This window comes from Arachis hypogaea, chromosome 18, assembly GCF_003086295.3.
Source record: "Arachis hypogaea cultivar Tifrunner chromosome 18, arahy.Tifrunner.gnm2.J5K5, whole genome shotgun sequence".
In the NCBI taxonomy this organism is placed as follows: Eukaryota; Viridiplantae; Streptophyta; class Magnoliopsida; order Fabales; family Fabaceae; genus Arachis; species Arachis hypogaea.
This window is the reverse complement of record NC_092053.1, coordinates 9,499,679-9,518,866: the sequence shown is the minus strand read 5'-3', so window position 1 is coordinate 9,518,866 and position 19,188 is coordinate 9,499,679. Positions and strand designations below refer to the sequence as shown.

General features: G+C 44.6%; 1 protein-coding gene across 1 annotated transcript; it reads left to right on the top strand.

Annotated features, from left to right (window-relative positions):
• The first annotated feature begins 14,811 nt into the window (after positions 1 to 14,811).
• LOC112770903 (cytochrome c biogenesis CcmF C-terminal-like mitochondrial protein) lies at positions 14,812 to 15,689 on the top strand. Its single transcript, XM_025815380.3, has one exon. It carries the CDS (start codon positions 15,021 to 15,023, stop codon positions 15,648 to 15,650), a length of 630 nt encoding a protein of 209 aa, XP_025671165.2. The 5' UTR covers positions 14,812 to 15,020; the 3' UTR covers positions 15,651 to 15,689.
• Positions 15,690 to 19,188: the final 3,499 nt, after the last annotated feature.

The window sequence follows — 19,188 nt, the reverse complement described above, 5'->3', positions numbered from 1 at the left end:
TAGGAGTCACTTCTTTCTAAGGCATTCATCATCCTGAATCTATTCAACTTACTCTTAATCTCATTTGATCAATAACGGCCAGAGGGCATTGGAATGGAGGAGCTTTCCTAACTCTAACTAGAAAGCCTGTAACTGCCCTTCCATTCTTCTTACTTCTTCCTTGTCTACTATATTCTGCGGAAGTCTGGGCTAAGAGATATCGAAAGATGAATGTCATCCTGTCGGGCTTGGATTCTTGCCTACCTAACTTCCCGGGAATGGATTCACCGGGTTAGTAATTGAAGCCTAGAACAGAGGCGGGATGAGCCTTAGGATCAGTTGATAAAGGATCTGATTCTCATTCACCCAAAGCTGTAACTCCTCACTTTTCGCTAGACACTAGTTCCGTGGGGAAGAGACGATCTGATTCTAAATTCAATGGCATATCCTCTAAAGGTCGTGGGAATAGCAGAGGTTGGAATAGAATCCCTGGTGAACTTAACTCTGGCTTCTGCCTTGGGAGTGCTCTAGCCTTCTCTTTTGCCGAGCTTATTGGTTGTTCTTTGTTCCATTTCTACGGGCTTTATGGCCGTAAGGAATCATAATCTCACTAAGGATGACTGCGTCCCCAATCTTAGTTTCGAACTGCTTTCCCACCTTCTCTGATTAAGGAGGGGAGGAGGACTAGGAATAGAAGAGACTGGAATAAGACGTTCTTCACCTGGTTTAGGAAGAGCTGACCTCCGGAAGCTCTAAGTCCTGACTTTCGTCTAGAAGCTCTAAATCTGCTCCTAATGCTACTGCCTTATAAGTCTGTGCTCGTTCGACTTCGAAATGCTTTCCTAACTCGGAATCGGCCTTTCCTAAGTCAAGAGATCGAAGAGGCTTCATGCAGCTCTTATTCTTTATGAGTCCTGGCCTACCAACTAGCCAGTTTACCTGCCAGGCGTGTATTTAATATACAAATTAAACAACTGACTTTGACTTCAATACCCAGGTTGGAAGATCATAGGGGGCATTGAGCTCCGCACCGATGTTCTTGGAAGGCCTCTAACTTCACCCTAGACGACTGAACTCCTGGACTTCATTCTACTGCTGTAGGCTCTCGTAAGTCAATATCAAGATCTCTTCCTAACGGCCTAATAAAAAGTCTTAATCTCAGGCCGTAATGCTCATACCATATCATACAAAGCTGGAAAACCTCCACAGGAAGTAAGATTACCGCCTTCCCAGGCCTACAAGAATAGACGAAGCTAGCTGGTCACCTGCTTTCGGTAACTCATGCGAACTCTCTCCCGGGTATACACAGACCACGACTAGAGCAAGCATCCTTGCACACTACTTAAGAAATCTCTCTCGGAATCCTGACTTGAGCTTTAAAAGAGCTATAAGACGAATCCTTTGATTCTTCTTTCCTTAACAGATGCTTTAATTCAAAGTGACTAGAGGTGCTTAACAGAGCTGTTATAGCGAACTTTTCTTTAGCAAAGAACTTTCTCTTTGTTTTGCTTAAGGCTTACTTTATTGTTACACTGTAACTTAGGTCAGATTGTAACTGTAACCCTTGCTTGAGTCGACCCTAATGCTGCTTTCTTATATGGAGAATTCGATCGAGAAAGTGACATGGAGCAGCCACAAGGACAAGGCAAAGCTCACCCTGATTACGATTATGTGTCAGAATTGAGAAAAGCTATGTACGGGTTAAAGCAAGTCATCAAAAAGATGGAATGCTCAACTGCAAGCCTATCTCGACTCCAAGGGAGGTTAAGGCTAAGCTATGCTCAGCAGAGGATCAAACTATACCTAATTTCTGATCTGCTTTTTCGAAAACCAAGAGCAAAGGGACTTGGTTACTAAGACAAATCATCCTTGTCTGCCTTATTGATGTCCTTAAATCGGTTCTTTCGCTCAATCGATAGTTATTGCTTAATTGAAGCTTGCCCCTTCATTGCATTGTAGAGCCGCCCCCATATGTTCACTAAAGATGAAGAGGACATATTTGAATGCGATACCGAATCATCAAGCTTTGTCTCCCGCGGTTGGAAACAATCTCTATCGTAGGATGTCCTTCCCAGGGTAGTCAAGGGAATAGTCAAAAAGTAAAGTTCTTTTATCTTCATGCTATTGGCTTCTGTCGTGTCTTTCGGCGAGGATACAACTGGTTCAACTACAAAACAAAAGAAGCCCTTTCCTTTAGAATTTTTGGACATTATCTCACTGTTAGCAAATGGAAAGCAGAGTTTAGACCATCCACCTAGGTCTTTCGTCATAGAAAGGGGGGATGGAGCCCTCTGACCCGCTCTCCTCCTCCACTTAATGATATTCACCCAAAGCCTGCAAACTTTTCACCTTTCACCCGTGAGCTTAACGATCCTGCTGAGATTTGCTCATCCTAGAGCTGTAAGCGCTAGTCTTCTATACCTTTCCCCTGACTTTGAGGTACAGAAGTTTGAAAATTTGACTCGGTAAACCAGTATGCGCATGCCTGTCTATTCTTAGCCATATTCTTAGATATTTCCTAGGAGAAAAAAGCTCTATACACTGACTAGCGGAGATTGACCTTACCCGCATTGACTTACTTACCATACTGTACTTACCTTACTGCACAGACAATACAGAAGGTTTTTCCTTCTTTAATCTGTCCCTCATCTCTGTCTTCAATGTCAGGTCAACAAGTTCACTGCCCTAAACCTAATACAAGGACAGACTGTTCTAAGAGTTTCTTTGTGCATATCCCTATAAGAAGAAGTTTAATTAGGTAGTAGCTTCAGCGCTTTATAATCTCTCTCAAACCTGAACTAAGTCCAAACAGTTCCCTGTAAGAAAGCCTATCTCAGGATACTGACATCAAGAAGTTCCCTCTCCTAAACCTAATCTAAGGACACAGAGTTAACTGACAGACCTGTAAGAAACCTCATCTAAGTCCAATTCATTCCAATAGTTTATTAAGGTTTTCCTTTTTCTCTGTCTCAAATCTCTTTCATCCAAGTAACCCCAGATTTCCAGATATTAGGAACTACGGAATGAAGTCTTATTGGAACTAGCGGGACTCATACAATCTCAGGCTTTGGCTCGCTCCTCGCTTTTGTTCAATTAGAAATATAAGATAAGTACAAGTTTGATAGGGAATGAGCCCTCAAGAATGGGACGGCAGCGGACCGCACTCAGAGACAATTTGGGCTTCATCTTAGTTTCGGATGGCAAGATGCTTTGCCGTGCAAAATCTATGTTGTTGGCTACCTTCTTGTGGCTAGTTGAGACTTGTCCTACTTGTTGGCTACGTTCAGCAGCTACAGAGCAGTCTTTCGAGTTCGGATTAGTTGATGGCTTGGTTGAGCTTGGTGCATGGTTGAATGAGGTATTCAGGGGCGCGCTTCTTTCAGAGACTTAGTTATCAGCAAAACATCGGGATGCTAGGAAACTTCCAGTATATCCTTCTTAGTCTTTGGTTACCCATGTGAACCTACAGGACATGTTGGCAAAGAAAACGCCAAGTGGCAAGTGGTGAGGGGAAAAGCCTAAAGATCTGAAGCTGGATGCTAGCAGCAGGGGAAAGTAGATAGGCATTGCTCCAAGGGAGGTTAATAACAGGGTTTCTACTTCAATACTGGACTACGGCTCAGTTAGAAGCTAATGTTGCTGAATCCCTTCCACGGCAGAAGTTCCGGGATCAGTAGATCTTCAGCTCAGGGTGATTGGAGGATTGATTTACGGTTGCTTTGATCTATAGTACCTCTATCCCATTATCCGGCTTGCGTAAGTCCAATATAACTCCAGAGAGCAAAGAAAGGAATCAACAGCAAGATCATAAGATGATCTTTGCGCCTACTTCATCTTACTTAGGCTTCGGGAAGTTAATAAAGACTTTAATTAGGTCTGGCAACGCATTCTATGTCTCTTTTTAAGTCGAATGCAGGTATGAAACTAGAATGAACTCCTGTACGGCGGCGTATTAGCCTAAGCAGCCGCTTGATTTAGTGTTACCCCTTAAACAGCAAACAGCATTTACTACGAAGTTGCTTCCCACGTAGGCTAAATAATAGGCTAATTTAGGTCTGGAGTCCCCGATCTCGGAAGGGATTGAACCATAAGGCTAGTCTTAGCTAGAGATAGGAAAAGGCAAAGAAGCCTAGGGATGATCCTACAACGAGAGGAGAGTCGAAGACTGCAGATACTTCTTACTGCTTTCGATAAATACATGAATTAGGTCCCGCGATGTCCTGCACTCTACTATGGAGAAGAGTAAGATCATCTCCAGTTAGGCGTGTAAGGTCGTCTAAAGAGATAGACAGTCTAATCCAGTGGGACTCGTATTCTAATAATACTGGCTTACTTCCTTCTCACCGGACAGGATTAGAATATCAATATCTCTTCCGCGGACGGAAGTTTAACTCAATATCTCGAACTCATAATCTCACTCCGCGCGTGTAACTCTAAAAGAAGACACTACGTACATGTCGGGCTCTTGCAGCACAAGGAGCTCCCCTGGGACATTCCATTCAGATAGAGCGGAAAATCGATTCTTGCTTTTCATCCTTTACTTTAGTATTAGGCTGCTTCGCTGCTGAGGTAGCATCTCTATCGGCTAGTGAGCTAGTCGCTACTATAGTTTTGAAAGCGTTTGCGCGCCCCTATGTTCGAAAAGAGATCACTCCTGGCTAATGGTCGACTGAAGCCTATTGAAAGAATTGTCTTCACATCACACTTTAGGTAAAGTGGAAGTGCATGAGACTCCGCCATGTCCACCGAAGAAAGAGTCATTTTCTTTATCGCCGAGCGTCTTTCGAGTCTCATGTTGACTTTTATCTTTCATGTGAGACTTCGCCTTAAGAACTAGGGCTGAGCCCATAAAACTAGAATAGTTTGAAAACTACTCTGCGGGAGATTGGTATTAAACCGAACGAAAGCCTAACCTGGACAACTAACGGCTTCTTCTCTTTTTAGATGAAGCCCTGGTTCAAAGTCTTCTTTATGTTACACGTAGCAACTCTTCTTGTTCAATCCTTGAATCGGAACGACGAGAGAGTGACTAAGCCGAAAAGGTAGAGTAACCCGGCTGATCGATGACTCAAAACCAGTAGCAACCCTAGCTTAGCCTCTTTCTGAGCGCTGTGCTCTATCTCCTCTCTTCCTACAGCACCCTTGCTGAGTGCTATGTGCGCGATTGCTTCCTTATATAGCTATAGCTAGCTTCTTTGTTTTCTTTTTTAAGTATCTCCTTACTAGACTAGCTTCTTTCTTTGAGTGACCCAGGAACAAACTCTCCCTTAGGGTGCATTCCTGGTGAGTAAGCCGAGTCCTCTTGCTTGAAAGGAATAGCTTGCTTTGTGACTGAAAACTATTAATAAGTCCAATTAGGCCTGAGCTCTTGTGGTAAATTACCCAGCCCACTTCAACCAGTTCTTACTTCCTAAGGAAGTGTAAGCCATACTTTCTTTCTTGGAAAGATAGCCCTGTTGTCAGCCACGCTTTGTTTGAGATCCGTTGCAGGGCATGTGAACTTCTACTTCTTAGTAAACGGGCTTCTTCAAAGTAAGGTGCGGAGCGGAAGCCCGGGAGAGGAATTAGATCCTTTGCATACAGAACAGACTTTTTTCGAAATAGAAGTTACATAGAGTCTGGTGGTATCGTATATAAGTATAAGAATAAGGCTTTTTTAGGAGTTATAAATCTCACTTGAAATTTCATAAGAGAAGAAAGCAAAAGGCTTTGACTTGAGTAAAGTAGAGAAAGCAAATTTATCAAAAAGCGTCCGCTCACGTCAGGGTCCGAAGGAGATGTAGTTGCTTTGACTTTCTTCTAGATTGGGTTGGTGGTTAGTAAGGAAAGCCGGGTGTGGCGGCAAGAAGGTCATAGCTCAACGAAAATCCATCCAGAAATGACATAGTAAGAATCGCACTAATCCGCGACCAGCAAGTTTTCCGAAACCAAACTGAATAGAATTGTGACTTTCAAAAAATGCTTGCTGAAAATCAAAGAAAGAAGGTCCATTTTCCCACGTAGTTCGTCGGTCAAACCTACGATTCTCTTCTTAATAGAGAGATCTTTTTCTAGTTAGACTTCTATCAATGCAATGAAAGAACCATCCCTTCCTATTTCTTTGTCCAGTCAGATAGAAATCTATAGATATATACCCAAAAGAGCCCTTCTTTACCACTTTAGGGGTGGGGGTGAAGGGGGGGTTTACATACAACCGAGGCAAAGTGGTTTATGATTGAATCTCAGAGGCATTCTTATCATTTGGTAGATCCAAGTCCATGGCCGATTTCGGGTTCACTCGGAGCTTTGGCAACCACCGTAGGAGGTGTGATGTACATGCACTCATTTCAAGGGGGTGCAACACTTCTAAGTTTGGGCCTTCTATTTATCCTATATACCATGTTTGTATGGTGGCGCGATGTTCTACGTGAATCCACGTTGGAAGGACATCATACCAAAGTCGTACAATTAGGACCTCGATATGGTTCTATTCCGTTCATCGTATCGGAGGTTATGTTCCTTTTTGCTTTTTTTCGGGCTTCTTCTCATTCTTCTTTGGCACCTACGGTAGAGATCGGAGGTATTTGGCCCCCAAAAGGGATTGAGGTTTTAGATCCTCGGGAAATCCCCTTTCTTAATACCCCTATTCTCCTTTCATCCGGAGCAGCCGTAACTTGGGCTCATCATGCTATACTCGCGGGGAAGGAAAAACGAGCAGTTTACGCTTTAGTAGCTACCGTTTCACTGGCTCTAGTATTCACTGGCTTTCAAGGAATGGAATATTATCAAGCACCCTTCACTATTTCAGATAGTATTTATGGTTCTACCTTTTTCTTAGCAACTGGCTTTCATGGTTTTCATGTGATTATAGGTACTCTTTTCTTGATCATATGTGGTATTCGCCAATATCTTGGTCATCTGACCAAGGAGCATCACGTTGGCTTTGAAGCAGCTGCATGGTACTGGCATTTTGTAGACGTGGTTCGGTTATTCCTATTTGTCTCTATCTATTGGTGGGGAGGTATATGAGGGAACGAAACAGTGGATTGAGGAATGAAAGCTCGAAGACAAAGAGAACCCCAAAGAATTACTGCAGCTTTACCACTCCCTAATATACTCAATCTTCCACTTTCCTACCAAATCTCTCTTTATTCTGGCACATAAATGAAGGGATCGAAGATACTTTGGCGGATTATGTTCACCAAGAAATGACCCGAAATTGGATCTTGGTCTATTTGATATTGTTCTTTTTTTTCGATAAAAAATATGTTTTCTTGTCTCTCGTTTCTGAAGAATAAAATCGAAGAACCTAATGGATCTAACTTGAATTAGAATTCCGCTATGTGACTAGAGAAAAAGAAAATGCCAGTTAATGATGTCACACGAAAATAGAAAGCCAGGCAGGACAGTAACTGACCCGCCTTCTATCCTCGTGTGTGATAGGGCAGCCGAGAAGCTTCTGTGCTGTCCGGTGCTTACCAAAGCGCATACTCTACAAACCCGCTACTGGACTATTCTATTACTATTTCTACTATGGATTGATGGACTTATGGTTCTCCGCTTACGAGAGAATGGCTTTGCGTATAATGTATAATATTAAAATCTAGTAAGAGTTGAAATGGAATAGTGAGTTGCAGGGTATTCTCCAACAGTAAGAGCATATTCTAATTCAATTGCACTAACAGCGGGAGCTGCTGCCTAGTAAAGGGACTGGATTGGAAAGGTTTTTTGTTCTTTGATCCATTCCCTTGCGCTTGAACTAAGGGGATTGATGTCACTAGGCTTAATGGAATAGGTTCCAAAGGCTATCTAGAGTCGAGTAAGTCCTAAAGGATATCGCATAGCAAGCCTCCCTTGAAGGTTACGATCCTATTTCTGAGGGAATGATTTTTGCACAAGAAAGTAATACAGAAGACATCTTAGGAAGGGCGGCTATGTAGCAGTATTTTTCCTTTCTTACTGCAATCAGAAGTGGGACTATTTCTCGAAGGAGATGGGGGACGTCTCATCCGAGGGAATCAAACTCCCCTTGGGAGTCCTTTCCATCGGTCCCTTATGACCCGCCACCCTTACCAGCAGGCTCAGTTCCGTCTGTCCCGTCGTTACCATCCATTGGCAGTGATTATGAGGTGGAGCAGCCGGCTCCCATACAAGCACCAGTGGATGACACGATGGAAGCTGACAATAAACCCCATGGTTATTGGGCTATTCGCCGAATAATCATGGATTACTTGAAATCCGATATGGACACGCTCTTTGACCGACCCCCTTCTTACAGTAAATATCGTCGGGTCTTCGAGCTGGTAGTTGGACCCAATTGGAAGAATAAAGCTAGACTCGTTGAGGTATTGGCGGATATAGCCAACAACCCGGCAAATAATCCTGTAAAAGAAAGGTCGCGTCAAATAATGAACGACATCTTCGAGCGGCAAATCAAGGAACGAGATCTTGACAGCTATGAATTTGAAGAATGATAATGTGGGATTTGTTGTCTTTGGTAGTTATTTTTTAGTTCACGGCATATTTGGGTATCCCCGGGATTCGGGACCCACCCATGAAGTCATCGGGGAGCTAAATCATTCATTTCGTTTTTATGTCTTATACCGTTGCAGCTAAAATAACGCAGGGAATCAATAGGCCAGCCCGACTCCCGGTGTTCGAACTAGTCATTAATGGTCGGCTTCATTGGTACCCTTTTCTTTTTTCGGTATGCCGCTCCGCGAGCAAGGGGCGAAAGAACCAAGTGGGCTGTGGTCATGTCAGAATTTGCACCTATTTGTATCTCTTTAGTGATCAGTCTGCTAGTTTCTTTGATCCCACTCGGTGTTCCTTTTCCCTTTGCTTCCAATAGTTGGACCTATCCAGAAAAATTGTCGGCCTACGAATGTGGTTTCGATCCTTTCGGTGATGCCAGAAGTCGTTTCGATATACGATTTTATCTTGTTTCAATTTTATTTATTATTCCTGATCCGGAAGTCACCTTTTCCTTTCCTTGGGCAGTACCTCCCAACAAGATTGATCCGTTTGGATCTTGGTCTATGATGGCCTTTTTATTGATTTTGACGATTGGATCTCTCTATGAATGGAAAAGGGGTGCTTCGGATCGGGAGTAATCACTAGTGATAGGGCAAAAATAGGGAGGAAGGACAAAGGAAAGAGCGATGCCTACATTAAATCAATTGATTCGTCATGGTAGAGAAGAAAAACGGCGCACGGACCGTACTAGAGCTTCGGATCAATGTCCCCAGAAGCAAGGAGTACGCCCGCGTGTTTCAACGAGAACACCGAAAAAACCTAATTCAGCTCCACGTAAGATAGCCAAAGTACGATTGAGCAATCGACATGATATATTTGCTCACATTCCGGGCGAAGGTCATAATTCGCAGGAACATTCTATGGTCTTAATAAGAGGAGGTAGAGTGAAAGATTTGCCAGGTGTGAAATCCCATTGTATTCGAGGAGTAAAGGATTTGTTGGGAATTCCGGATCGAAGAAGAGGCAGATCCAAATATGGTGCAGAAAAACCCAAATCGATATGAATGGAGGATGCCTCTGGAACTTCTTTTTCTCAGTCAGGAGAGGTACGAAGTCACTCGCCCCTATTCGATAAGTAAAGGAGAGGGAACAACCACAACGTTATGCCCTAAAATTGAAACGAAGCCCTTCCGAATGACCTATAATGGAGTCTAATACACTAGACAAGAAAGGGAGAAACCGGGCCGACGAAAGAATACCGCCCGTCCGATTTCTTCGTCCGGTTTTATTTTACTTTTTACAGATATTTTGTTTCTAAGTTTCCGGACTTGCCCTTCGCACGATTCTCTCAAAAAATGCTTGTTCCAATCGGAACTGCATGAAAAGTAAAAAAAAAGGTTCTCTTATTTCTAGAGAATTCCTGTTGTATGGATGAAGGAGTTCAATTGGAAATTCTTAAGCCCGGAGATGGGAAGGTGGTTTCTTGTTTGGGAATCTTATCGTTAATATGGATTCCCCATAGTCTCGGTGTCTGAGGATTTAGAGGATCCTATATATAAGCACGATATGATTTCTTCATTATAGATTTCGATATTTTTCGATAAAAAGATGGATAGGATTTCTTACTTCCACTTCCTATAGGACATGAGGGCTTCAAGCCTATGCTAAGAGAGTAAGGTTCCTGTCTCGATCCTCTTTCTTCTTTTGCTTTCCCTGCAAAACTCTTCTCGGAAATTGATTGCTTTAAACTAAACAATAAAGAAATTCTCTTCCCTTAACTTAATAGGGGCAACTCCTACTTAAAAAAAGATCTATTACTTGAAACTTGTTTTACTATTTTTTGTGGTAGTTGTCTGGACGTGGCCTTTCTTTCATTCCTTAGGTTAGGGAGTGAGAAGGAGGGCTAAGGGGAAAAGGGTGGCCCCTTATGCGCTTTTTTAGGAGGAGAAAACTCGGCTTGGATCAAGGATGGGCTCTTGGTTACAAAAGGGAATCCACTTTTTTTCTTCCAAAACCTTTCGGTATGCCGCTCCGCGAGCAAGGAGTGCCACGCACGAGCGAAGCGAAAACAAAGCAGGGGAATTATTCGCAGGGAGAAATCCTTTGATTGCGTATTGAATATAGATCCATGTCTTTCTTGTTCCACTAGCTAGGACAAAATTCTCAGATGTCCCTTTCGTTATTACAACCTTCTTTTTTGATGTCAAAGACCAGAAGCTATGCGCTAATTCTCATTGGATCTCGGTTGTTCTTAACAGCGATGGCTATTCATTTAAGCAGTCTACTCATGTAGTTAAGAAGTAACTCTTCAAGCATGGTAAGCAGGCACGTATGGAATGAAGGTAGGTCAATCACTCTTACTTTAACCCCCGTGCCCAGCATTGATCCCGGAGCCGGAAAGAAGGATTGTTTTTCTGTCTAGTTTAGACGGTCTTGTCTATGATGGAGTATAGAAATGTGAGATTTGTTATCTCAAGTTCAGATAGCATCAGTAACCACTTCGCCATTCTCTTAAATAGGGCAGGCTTCTCTGATTGCAACAATCGCTCTATTCCCTTTGCCTATTAGGCGAAAAGAGTAGCTGAAGCTTTAAGAAAGAAAGTGTGCTTACTTCGGGGATGAAGAATCAGTTGAACTCACTCGACTAAGAATCCTAGAAAGTGGTGCCCTTGGTTCAGTCTTTAGAGAAAGTGCTGTTGATTCGGTCCTTTCTTTCAGCAGTTGGCGCGTAATATCCATCCCCATCTGTTATTGTAACTGACTCTCTTCAATAGATGAGCCTTGGTCGTCCTATCCGCAAGAATGGCAAGCGCAGACCGGGAACCTAGGCCAATTGAAAGTCACAGCCGTTTGATAGCCCTTTTCGTAAGATCCCTTATCAATTGTCCTAATAGAGTGATTTACCTGATTAAATGAAGGCGCAGGATTTCCCACCCGTTGTAAAATAAGGGAAGTTTCCGTCCACACCTAGCTAGCATCGAAGAGCATTCATTCCGTATCCTCCATTATCCTACTTTCTTTCCTTTCCGTTTTCGAAACTAAAGAAAGAAGAAAAAAGCTAGCGCTAAGCAAAGGGCGAGGATAAACGCACAGAGAGCTTTCAAGTAAAGATGTCAGATCGAAAGTCTCCGGAATTGGATAAGAGGTGAGGTTCACCTTTCACCCTAGTGGGAAAAGAAGAAGGAGTTTATTCCCTTTGAAGAATAAATGCTTTTAAGCCCCCCTTTGTAAGTGAAGGAAAAAGAGGCTGTCTCAGATCATGGGAGAGTCATCCGTCTAAGGAGAAGAGGCGCCGAGATATTAAACAAAGGTCTTGTCACGAGCTGGGGCAACGCTTTTATCCGCATAGGATCTGGGCTCGAACCAGCGCTTTCCAGATTAAGAATCCGGATTTCCAACCTTTCAATAGTCTTAGTGCGCTTTCGATGTAGAAAATAGCGTATGTAAAGGTAAAGAAAGTAGGTAGTATGTAGGTTTGTATGATATGGGCTTCATTCCTTCAGTTGGAGTTCATGCCTTACCGATGTATATAAAAATTATCGTAGTGTAGTTCTCGTATTATAGTAGTAGGCAACAAAGTAGCTTTAACGTGAACAGCGCTTTGTCCTTTATTTATTTTATTTCTAAAGAGGCGGCAACTGCGCTGAATGATAATAAAGCCAAAAGTCCCATGCATCCTTTCTTTCTTTGGTCAACAACCAAGCACAACTCAATAGAATGAATTCTTCAAGACTCCTACATGAACTTTCTGTCTGGAGGGAATCAATTTTTCTCAATCAATCACTACACTATGTTTCAACAATTTCTCAATGCTATGTCAAGGGCCTTCCACTGGATTCGAAATTGCGGAAAACCTGAGCCTGAGGTCTTGTCTTAAAAGAGAAAGTCTCTCAAGAGTTGAGAGCATCGGACTTGACTTGGAAGAAAATATTGTATCTTCTTTCTGTTTTAGGGGGGGCCACTATTCCTTTAGTCGTTCAAGATCAAGTTCTCGCCCATTGCGATGGGATCGCTGGGATGGAAGGGCCACCAACTCCGCCAGGTATAGAACCGAAGCACCTCTTGAAGCGCCCCAACCCGCCCCAGCGGCGCCCCTACCTCAACCGGTTATTCTATTATCCCGGAATAAGAACCTCCCCTAATCTCGGACGCATTTCTAATAGATATTCTTTATTGCCGCTACGGGCTCCAGAATCTTGGGGGGCTGACGGGTTGAACCGTCAGGTGTCCATCCATAGTCAATTAAAAATTACAAGTAGAACGGCGTGTGGAAGCTGCGTTGGTAGCGGACGGTTTTTACCCCCTTTCTATTCTTGATAGGTACCGTGACATTCGTTACTATCTCCATTCCCTGCGGGGGGGGCTGATGACGCCACGGACCTATCAGTCCTATGTCATGCAAATAATGGAGCATGGCACCCGGCAAAGCCTTCCCTATCTGCGGGTCATCCAAGCCATCCATCATTCGCATATTCTGTTAGACCGAGTGGATGGTCAATAGTTTTAACCGCAGGGAATCAATGGGCCAGCTCCGAGAATAAATAAAATAAGTGGCTCTTTTTGTTTCTATACGCAATTCACGTTAACATGCGTCTGTAGCCGTTGCAAACAGAGGTAGGAGGAGGACCAAAACCAGACAGAAAATGGAAAAGAAGAGCGACCCCTATTCAAACCGAAAGAAGTACCTCACCTTACGAAGAAGTAGTTGGAGCTGGGCTCCGAACTATGAGAGTTTGCTTTTGTATTATGTTTCTAAGAGAGGTATGATCAAATAAGGGATCAGACCGCTCCCGGTGTTCGAACTAGTCATTAATGGTCGGCTTCATTGGTATCCTTTCGATATGCGTTGCGAACACTTTCATTTTTAGCGTCTCATCTTCTCTAGAGAAGCGAAACTCGAACGGATAGAGCGGATGGTCCAACTACATAACTTTTTCTTTTTCATTACTTCTATGGTCGTGCCTCGTGGCACGGCAGCACCCTTACTATTGAAATGGTTCGTCAGTAGAGATGTTCCCACAGGTGCCCCTTTTTCCAATGGTACTCTAATTCCAATTCTTATCCCTTCATTCCCTCTTTTGGTCTATCTACATTCCAGGAAATTCAGACGCTCCATGGACGGAGCAAAAAGTGGAGTCTTGGTCAGAGCAGGCCGCCTTATTTTACTACCAGACATAATTGGGAGAAGCTCATCCGAAACTAGAGCTGGAAACGCCTCATTTCGTTTCGTTCCCGTTCTTCATTTCCTTCTTCTCGAATCCAAGGGGGACTTCTCATATTTAGAATCTTTCTGCGGTGTGCTCTGTTTACTATTCTTTCGTACTCTCTTCTCTTTACCACGCGATAGGTCAGCAAAGCGTGAGCGGGCGCAGAGAAGGAAACGCCAAAGACTTCGGCCTAACCCTAACGGGAATGAGCAAGAACGAAATGACAAGATGAGGTGCTCCGGGCACCCCCATTTAGAAAGAAGGGTCGAAGGTTTTGGGCCTGTAGCTTTCCCCGTCCCCCCTTCGTCGGGGGGTGCTTGTGTGGGGGGTGTGCCACCTGAACCTGAAATCGGGCTTGAAGCTCTCGCCTTACCAACGAGCCGACAGCTGATGGCTGTTGGTCACGACTACCACCAAAAAGCTCCAATTCAGATGAATATTGCACATTTTGGAGTGTGCATCTGTATGTTGGGTGTTCTTCTGTCGTGCGACCCGGCGGCTTATGTGCGACCTGTGGCCCACGCCTCCTATTTGTTCAGGGCGGGCGGCGTGAACTCTGACTCGATCCGGGTATTCAATCCCGCCGCTGAGATGCTCAGTTGACTCCTTAACCTTGATAGGAAGATGGCTTATTCAATAATTCGTGCATAAGGGTAAGGAACTTTGGATGAACTAATGCGAATGGGTGTAAGCCTCGCTGCTCGGAAACACCCAGTGCTGACCACACTGAGAGACACGAAAGCGCAGGTAACGCCAGTTGGCGAAGTGGCGTTAAGCATCCCTAGCGGTACGAAAAGAGAGGTCGTGATGATATCATCTACGTCCGTACCGCTCCTCGTGGAGTAGATCCCGCATCCAACCAAGTCTTTGACCAGGGAACGGGATAATTCCCACTACCGCTGGAAGGCCAGCCGGGCCGTGAGCGCGGTGGGAACGGGCTTCCCAAAAAGCCAGCCCCGGGCCGGGGTCGGCATAGAATGAAGGGGACGGCCCTAATGTTGTGTTGGCAAAGCCAACTTCTTGGGTTGCGGGCGGAGAAGAGCGGACGTGGGGACTCAGACCGGGGCGCAGCGTAACTAAGAGAGCCATTCCATTTAGGGCGAGACAGAATGGGCGGGCACGAATTGATTTTGGGAAAGCTGGTGTCCGAGCCAATTTGTAAGACGACTACAACTTCACTTATTAGATTAGTATTCGCCGCCTATCCCGAAAAAAATGGGATGAAATAGAAAGAACGCGAAGCGCTAGCGCTATAGTATATCAAGGTTTTTTTTGGGGGGGATTTGCTTCTTCACAAGCTTATCCCCGCCCCGACCGGCAGCTGCTGGGTCCCCCCATCTCTAAATAACTAAACTTCCCCCGGTCTTCGGCCCGAGCTGTATGAGGCAGAAACTCGCCCCACGTACGGTTCGGAGGCCGAGCCCCACCCCAGCTGTAATGGTGCGGCTTAGGTCAACTAACACAAAGAGGATACAGTTCACTCAACGATTGCCTTTGGGTTCCGAACTCCATATGGGGAAGGAGCGTTGTTGTTTCCGAGGTCTCGATCATTTACATGGACCCACTTCTCATTCCATTTGTGGGAATTTTATGATCTATAAACCGTCCCTAACGAACGATCGCCTCATGTTTGAGCATGGTGAATCACTTCGTGCCGACCTGTTGCCAATAAACTTTTCGGCCTCATATGAGAATGGAAAACTTGAGCATTTTCTGCATCGGTGGATGAAGAATCGCGAACATAAGAATTTATGGTTGACCATGTTCCCAGAAAAAAGATACTTTAGAGAAACAACGAGCACGACTGAAGTGGCTATACATACAAATCCATTTACGGATAGATATGCTTCGATTGGAACTGGAAGTTCCAGAACAGGCGGCTGGTATACCACCATAATGAAACTGCCTTTTCTTTTTTTTATTCGGATAGGATTTTGGTTGGCTTCGTCGGGAGGCTCGCGTAGTTTGTTACGTCAGCTCCAAAAGGATAAGTTGCGTTGGAATCGATAAAGTTCCGTGGAATTCATAATTGCATAAAAAAAAAGAAAAGGAGTCTTCAACCCTCTATGAAAAGCTATTAATAAATTTCAAAGGCAAAGGGCCAAGGTGAGAAAGACCAAAGAAATCTGTTTCATAAATATGGTCTCCTCTTGTCATCCCGGAAAGAATATCTGCTCTGCTTGTTCACTCCCGAAACGCCTAAGCCGAATAGAGGGATATGGTGTTTACCTAAATAGAGTGGAACGGCAGCGCAAGCTCACTAGAGACTTACATACCACTAGTAGTTTTTGTTTGTGTATTGAACTTTGTTGATGCTCTCTTCTGTGGAAAGTAATGAAAATGCTTCGGTGGTCAGGCTCTTAATGTTTATATATATATTTTATGGTCCTTCCATTAACCACTCCTTGCTCCCACACCAGAAGCTACTACCCCTTCGGACCTTGTTGCTTAGTCCGTTCGTGTGGTACCTTTGACTCTTTCTGGTGCTGCGCTGCTTAAAACTAGGGTCCGTGAAGGTAAGGATTGCTTTCAATCAAAGGTAATGGACGGTCAGGAGGGTGCTGAACCCCCCTTTCCTTTCATGGTCCGGGTTTGTTTGCTTCTGCCCTTTCGATTGCGGATGCGAGAACAAACATAAGTATCACAGCTCCTTCTCGAGCAGTAAGAGCTCCCTCGTCCTATTCTTTGCCTAATATACCCGCTCTTCAAGAGTTAACTCTTTTGTGCATTGGTGTATTTTTACTATGGATTCAATTCCTTCAATGTGAACAAAATAGGATTGGATTGATGGACAGAATCCTTTCGACATGGTCTTCTCTCTCTTTCCTATTGCTATTGGGATCCCTTTCATATTCATATTCAATAAATAGATTGCCTCTATCCATTTCTCCCTCTCTACTTCAAAGGGCGGGGAGGTAGGATGGAGGGCCCGGCCCGTACTCTAGAGCTAGTTTGACTTAGTGTACAGGACAGTGGTATGTGTGTCAGGGGAAAAAATCCAAAAACTAGAATGTGTTTTCTGCTGCTATCAGGAGTTCGTGACCCAAGGAGCTACTTCTTCGTTGAGCTATGACCTTCTTGCCGCCACACCCGGCTTTCCTAACGGTAAGGCTACCATGGGGCCACCCACCCCATCTCGATGAAAATACACGCCTACCCCGGACCCTGACGTGAACGAAGCTCCAATGAGTCGCTCCTCGCTGGAATCCGTCAATTCATCTACTCACTACCTACGAAATAACTTATCCTCGGCCCCTCCTCATTCTCTACGCCATACCTGTCCAAAACTTGCTAGCCGACACCAGCTACCGCAAAGGGTTCAGTTGGTGGGTTGAAATCTCGTCACTTCTTTTGAAAGTCAAAAACGGAGTTTGGTTGCTCGTTCTAGTGCTGAAGCAGAGTACAGGGCGGACGCGAAGGCCCCAGGCCGGGATTTTCCCCTAAAGAGTAACACACTCGGAGAGGGGGTTTCCTTCCATTCATAAGCCCGAGTATCACGATCCAAAAAAAGTTGCCCGAAGTGACTATAGACAGAGCCATATAGATAGTTTCGTTTTTTTTTTCCGAGACGAGAGAAGTAGCAACCGTGGACCTAGCTCACAGAAGAAGGGGACTAGTTGCGACAGGAAAGAGGGAACATGGTGTTGTGCTTCTTACCTATGATGATTCCGCATTTGCCCGGTCAAGCTTATTACTGGCAGGCGAGACCGATCGATTGAAGTTCATAGCCCCGAAGCGAAGTAAGCCGGAGCTTCGAGGTCATAAGCCCATCCGCGATTCCCTCACTCGCTAGCAACCAAAGCAAATGGGATTCTTCGATTCCCTTCTCTTCCGGTTAGCAACTAACTGGCTCTCGTACTCGGTACTCTATCCTCTTCCCATTGAATTCTATTACATGACCACATTGAATAGGCTAGGAAAGGAATAGAATCTTAGTTAGGAGAACACCCCCTTTCTTTTAGTTTATAATAGCAATGGGAAGTCCACTTTGCTACATAATGCCCTTACCTTAGTCAACCACCAAGACCGAAACCCGCCCTTTCCTAAGCCAATGCTGCCCACGTTCTCTAAAAAATGGCTACCCCCCAAAAAAAGGTAGCACACTAATCTCCGTCACCCTCGTGTCAGGTCTGGCTTAACCTTATTCCCGCCAGTTCCGTCACTCTCTTTTCTTTCAATGGCATCTGCTTTCAAAGCCTTTTTTCCCACCCTGCTTGCAACAGTAGATCCTGTTGATTCGGTTGAAGCAGAACAACCACCAATAGTTGCATCCATTAAAGACCAATCACCGGCTTAAAGGGGATAAAGACCCTTCATTGCTAGCTTCCTTGCCGATTGAGAGAAGGCACCGAAGCCCTACTCGAAGGCCTTGAATGCTAGTCTTACTTTGAGCTATAAGGAAAGGAGAAGATAACGGAGCACTTAGCCTTACTTAATTGGATCCATGTGCGTGCCCAGGATCAAGGGCTATGCCTCTATATAAGAGGATGAGGATCAGACCTAAGAAAGGCAGGCGGCCTAATTCCAATCAAGGAGAAATTCCCCCAGAAAGCATAGAGCCTTAGTTACCCGCGGGTCATAAGCTGGTAATCCGTGAAAGAGCAAGAACTTTCAGGTGAAAGACCCTCACTCGAACTCAGTAGGAACACGCACGAAAGAGGCTTCCCGAGCTGCTGCCCTTACCTTCTTCCTTCCTTGGGAGGGGTCGCTAGCACATTAGAATGCGAGTTCGGATGCGGGATTCTCTAAAATTAGATTTCGTGAGATTAGACGTGGCATTAGCGGTCTATTAGGAATAATATAGGAATAAGTGGTCCTTGCAAGAATGGCTTTTTTTCTATTCGTTGAGGTACTTTTCACTCTTTTGAGGATGTAACAAGTGTCCTTCTTTCCAGTCCGCTAGCAGTCCATGCCTAACAGCCTTCGAAGCCGTATCAGGGCCAATTCCCTTTCTTTGAGATTCAGACTCAGGTGAGAGGGAAGGAATTAGGTTGCAGGGGAGCTCCATTCCCGATCGTCTTTGTAGGAGAAGCCTTTGAGAAATTTTCCTATTACCTGCAGCCCGGGGACAATTCCTTTGTATCGAGGGGCTTTCTTTCCTACTCAGCTTGGGCTGTAAGTTAGCCGGACATACCGCTTACATGCTATTGTAATCGGCAAGCTCCCTACCAACTCCAATTCGGTCTATGTTCAGTTAGTGCTCACCCGACCATTCCTCTCTCGTACTCTCCAAAACAATATTTATTTCGATCTTATCTTAATGGGGCCTTTCTCTTCTGCCCCTTTGATCTCTTGTGCCGTTACCGGTGTGAATTACAATTCCGACGTGCCTCATCTATCAGCTCTGGGAGAACATCCATGAACATTCCTGCGCTGATTCACATCGGTCATTGGCGACTGCTTTCTTAGTATGGCATCTTTGTTCGCTGTCCACTGGCGGTTTCGTATATAAGAAAAAGGCTTTCATTTAGGAGCGCTGTTTTCTGTCTTTTTAGAATATAGGAAGGGGATGAGCTACCTAGACCTTTGTATGTACGGGTCTCGGTAA